This window comes from Alligator sinensis, unplaced genomic scaffold (genome assembly GCF_000455745.1).
Source record: "Alligator sinensis unplaced genomic scaffold, ASM45574v1 scaffold709_1, whole genome shotgun sequence".
NCBI classification, from domain to species: domain Eukaryota; kingdom Metazoa; phylum Chordata; order Crocodylia; family Alligatoridae; genus Alligator; species Alligator sinensis.
Genome location: NW_005842208.1, coordinates 252,113 through 254,968, shown reverse-complemented (window position 1 = coordinate 254,968; position 2,856 = coordinate 252,113). Strand labels below are relative to the sequence as shown.

The following is a 2,856-nucleotide window of genomic DNA, read 5'->3' as shown; positions in this document are numbered from 1 at the left end:
TGCTGAACCCCCAGCAAGTTCCCCACAAACCCATGGGAACTGGCATCTGCATTCCCATCTTCAGCTGAAGCCATGGATGTGGCAGCCCCTTTTGCAAGAGTGCCCTGCCCTAGTGGCACCTCTCGGCTAGGAACAGGTATCAGGAGGGAGTTGGGGGTCACTGATGGGTCCTGGTGTGGGAGGAATCCCTGGGTGGCCCTGTCTGAACCTGGGCTCCAGTCCCAAACAGGAGTGATCAGTTGTTACTGTCTCTGTGTGCATGCACTCTGACCATGCACCTTGCCTGTTTCTTGTGTGCAGTGGTGCCCCTCACTGTGTTGCTTCCCTCTCCAGGAGGGGGTGCTGCTGGGAGCGGAGCAGCTCCCACCAATGACCCATGGGCATCAGTCCCAGCTCCCACCCCCACTGCCCAGGTGAAGCCCCCACAGGACCCTTGGGCCCCAGCACAGACCTTCTCTGACCCTTGGGGAGGCTCTCCATCAAAGCCCAGCACCAATGGCACTGCAGGTATGTGGGCAGGGGTAGCTAGGGGGTAGGACATCTGAGTTCTTTCGCAACTTGGGGAAAGGAGTGGGGATGGTGGGTTATAGTAAGGGGGTGGTACAGGCAGCCAGGATGCCTGGGTACTTTCCTTACTGGACAGTAGCGAGGAAGGCCAATGGAGTCTGCTTAGAGCAGGATGGGGGGCTGGGATCAAGGACATCTGGGTTCTGTCCTAGTTCGGGGAAAGCAGTGGGTCAGGCTGGGATAGGGACACGTGCCTTCCTCCCCTCCACTCCCTGCTAACGTGGTGCCTCCCTTGCAGCTGGTGGAGGCTTTGAGCAGTTCGGCAGCCCTGGTGAGACTGATGAGTTCTCTGACTTTGACAGTCTACGTACAACGCTACCCAAATCTGGGAGCAGCACAGGTAGGCAAGGCAAACCTTTCCTTGGGTGTGAGTTACCCCTGCCTTCCTGCACCCATAAGCACCCAGCTGGGTATGGGGGCACTGGGGATCCTTGCTAACTGCCCCACGTATGTCACTGGCCCCAGGTTATCTCCAGGATCAAGGCCAGTGCTCCCCTGTGGCTGTCATCCCTTGGCTTAACTTTTTGCTGTCCAGGTGCTGGGATCTGGCGGGGGGGGGCAGTTTGGGGGTATCCTCTACACCCCTTTCTCTGTCTGACCCTATGCATCTCCCAGGGGAACTGGACCTGTTGGCAGGGGAGGTGCCAGTGTCACGTGTAGCTGGCACCAAGAGCCCCAGCACCTTCGACATGGCGGCTGTCGGGGGGTCACTGGCTGAGGTCTCCAAATCCACACGCAAGACCCCTGAGTCCTTCCTGGGACCCAATGCTGCCCTTGTCGACCTGGACTCACTTGTCTCTGCCAAGCCCCCTGCTGCCCCGACTGCCAAGACCTCCAACCCCTTCTTGCCCACTGGTGAGCATGGACAACCAGGATGCCTGGGTGGAGAGGAGTGTCCTCTGGTGGGTCAGAGCCAGGGAGGGAGTTAAGCCACAGCACTTGGGGCTTTCTCCTAGCTCTGGGAGGTTAATGGGGTCTGGTGCGTTAGAGCAGGTAGGGGTTGGAGGTCAGGAGTCCTGGTTTGCTACTAGTTGTTGCCTGGTTCCCTGTTGTTTTGCAAGCTCTGGGGATGCCTATGGAAAAGATCTGTCTGGCACTGGACAGGGGTAGGGCCATCTCTCACCCTTCCCCCTTTCCTCAGGGGCAGCTCCAGTGGCATCGGCAACAGCAGCAGGACCTGTGGCAGGCGCCTCAACCACCAACCCATTCCAGCAGCCTCAGGCAGCTTCCCTCACCCTCAGCCAGCTGCGCGTCAGCCCTGTAATGGCACTGGGGCAGCCTGGGCCAACTGTTGCTCCCATGGTCTCTGTCTCCCCTATGGGTCCTGGTGTGCCCCTCACCTCTGTCTCCCCTATGGTGGGAATGCAGCCTTTGGCACCTGTGCCCACACCTGGCCTGCCTGCTATGGGGCTGCCTCCCATGATGGCCCCACCACCTGTGGGACCTGGAACCACCTCAGCCCAGAGCCTGGCCAACACTAACCCCTTTCTGCTATAAGGGGATAGGCTGCTGACCCCTCCCCAGACAGGGCTGACCCTGGGCAGCGTATTATAGCCCCCCCCATCTCCCTCCCATTGTCTCAGTCCCCCAGGGCCTCTGTCTCCTCCCCCTAGTCCTGGGGTATTAACAGGAGGGTCTATGGGAGTGAATTACCCCTACCCCAGGGCTCTGCTTAACTGCCCCATTCGTGGGGTGGGAATGTTAAGCCCTGCCTCTCTATTTTCAGCCCTGGATTGGGGCAGGGCTTGAGCTTGGTCCTGTGTGACTGCTCTGGGGGAGGGGGTGGGAGCTCTCTGGCCTGTGGGTCTTCAACCCTGCCTCCACCTTAAATTTCTGCCTTTAACCTGCCCTCTGTACCCTCTACCTTCATGAATTTTGGGTGCTGCCCCTTTAAATTATCAGTGCTTCTTAGCTCTGAGACTCTCAAACCACACTAATGTCGCAGCTTGGGCCCTTAAGGGGGCAGCTGCGGCCCCAGTGCACACACTCCTCCTCCCTGCCCCTGGAGGTCTTGATGCCTGGAAGGGGAGGACACTGTGCTGCCGCCCAGGGGGCTGCAGGACTGCCCAGGGGCAGGATCCCCCTTTCCCACGGGCAGCACTGGGACCTGCTTGGAGACCTAGGGCCAACTCCAGCCTGTGGGGCTGGCTGGAGAAGAAGGAACGAAGGCGGGTGAGCTACCCCCGCCCCCCCAGGCCCGGCTGCTGTGGGGTGGGCTGGGCTGCGGCTGCTCGTGCCTGCGCCTCGGGGGCGGATCTGGATCTTTGTCTCCTGGACCAAAGGCAGCCC

The 2,856-nt window shown here is 60.2% G+C and overlaps 1 protein-coding gene across 5 annotated transcripts in view; it reads left to right on the top strand.

Annotated features, from left to right (window-relative positions):
* The window catches only part of EPN1 (epsin 1), a 16,640-nt gene extending 13,790 nt beyond the window's left edge, over positions 1-2,850 (top strand). For 4 of the 5 annotated variants that reach the window (XM_025207770.1, XM_006026738.3, XM_006026740.3 and 1 more), the window contains 4 exons: positions 334-507; positions 806-907; positions 1,183-1,422; positions 1,709-2,850. In XM_025207770.1, coding sequence (XP_025063555.1) covers positions 334-507; positions 806-907; positions 1,183-1,422; positions 1,709-2,064 — 872 coding nt within the window. In that variant the 3' untranslated portion in view covers positions 2,065-2,850. The remainder of the gene's footprint in view (positions 1-333; positions 508-805; positions 908-1,182; positions 1,423-1,708) is intronic. The other variant, XM_006026741.3, reaches the window with a different exon arrangement.
* Positions 2,851-2,856: the final 6 nt, after the last annotated feature.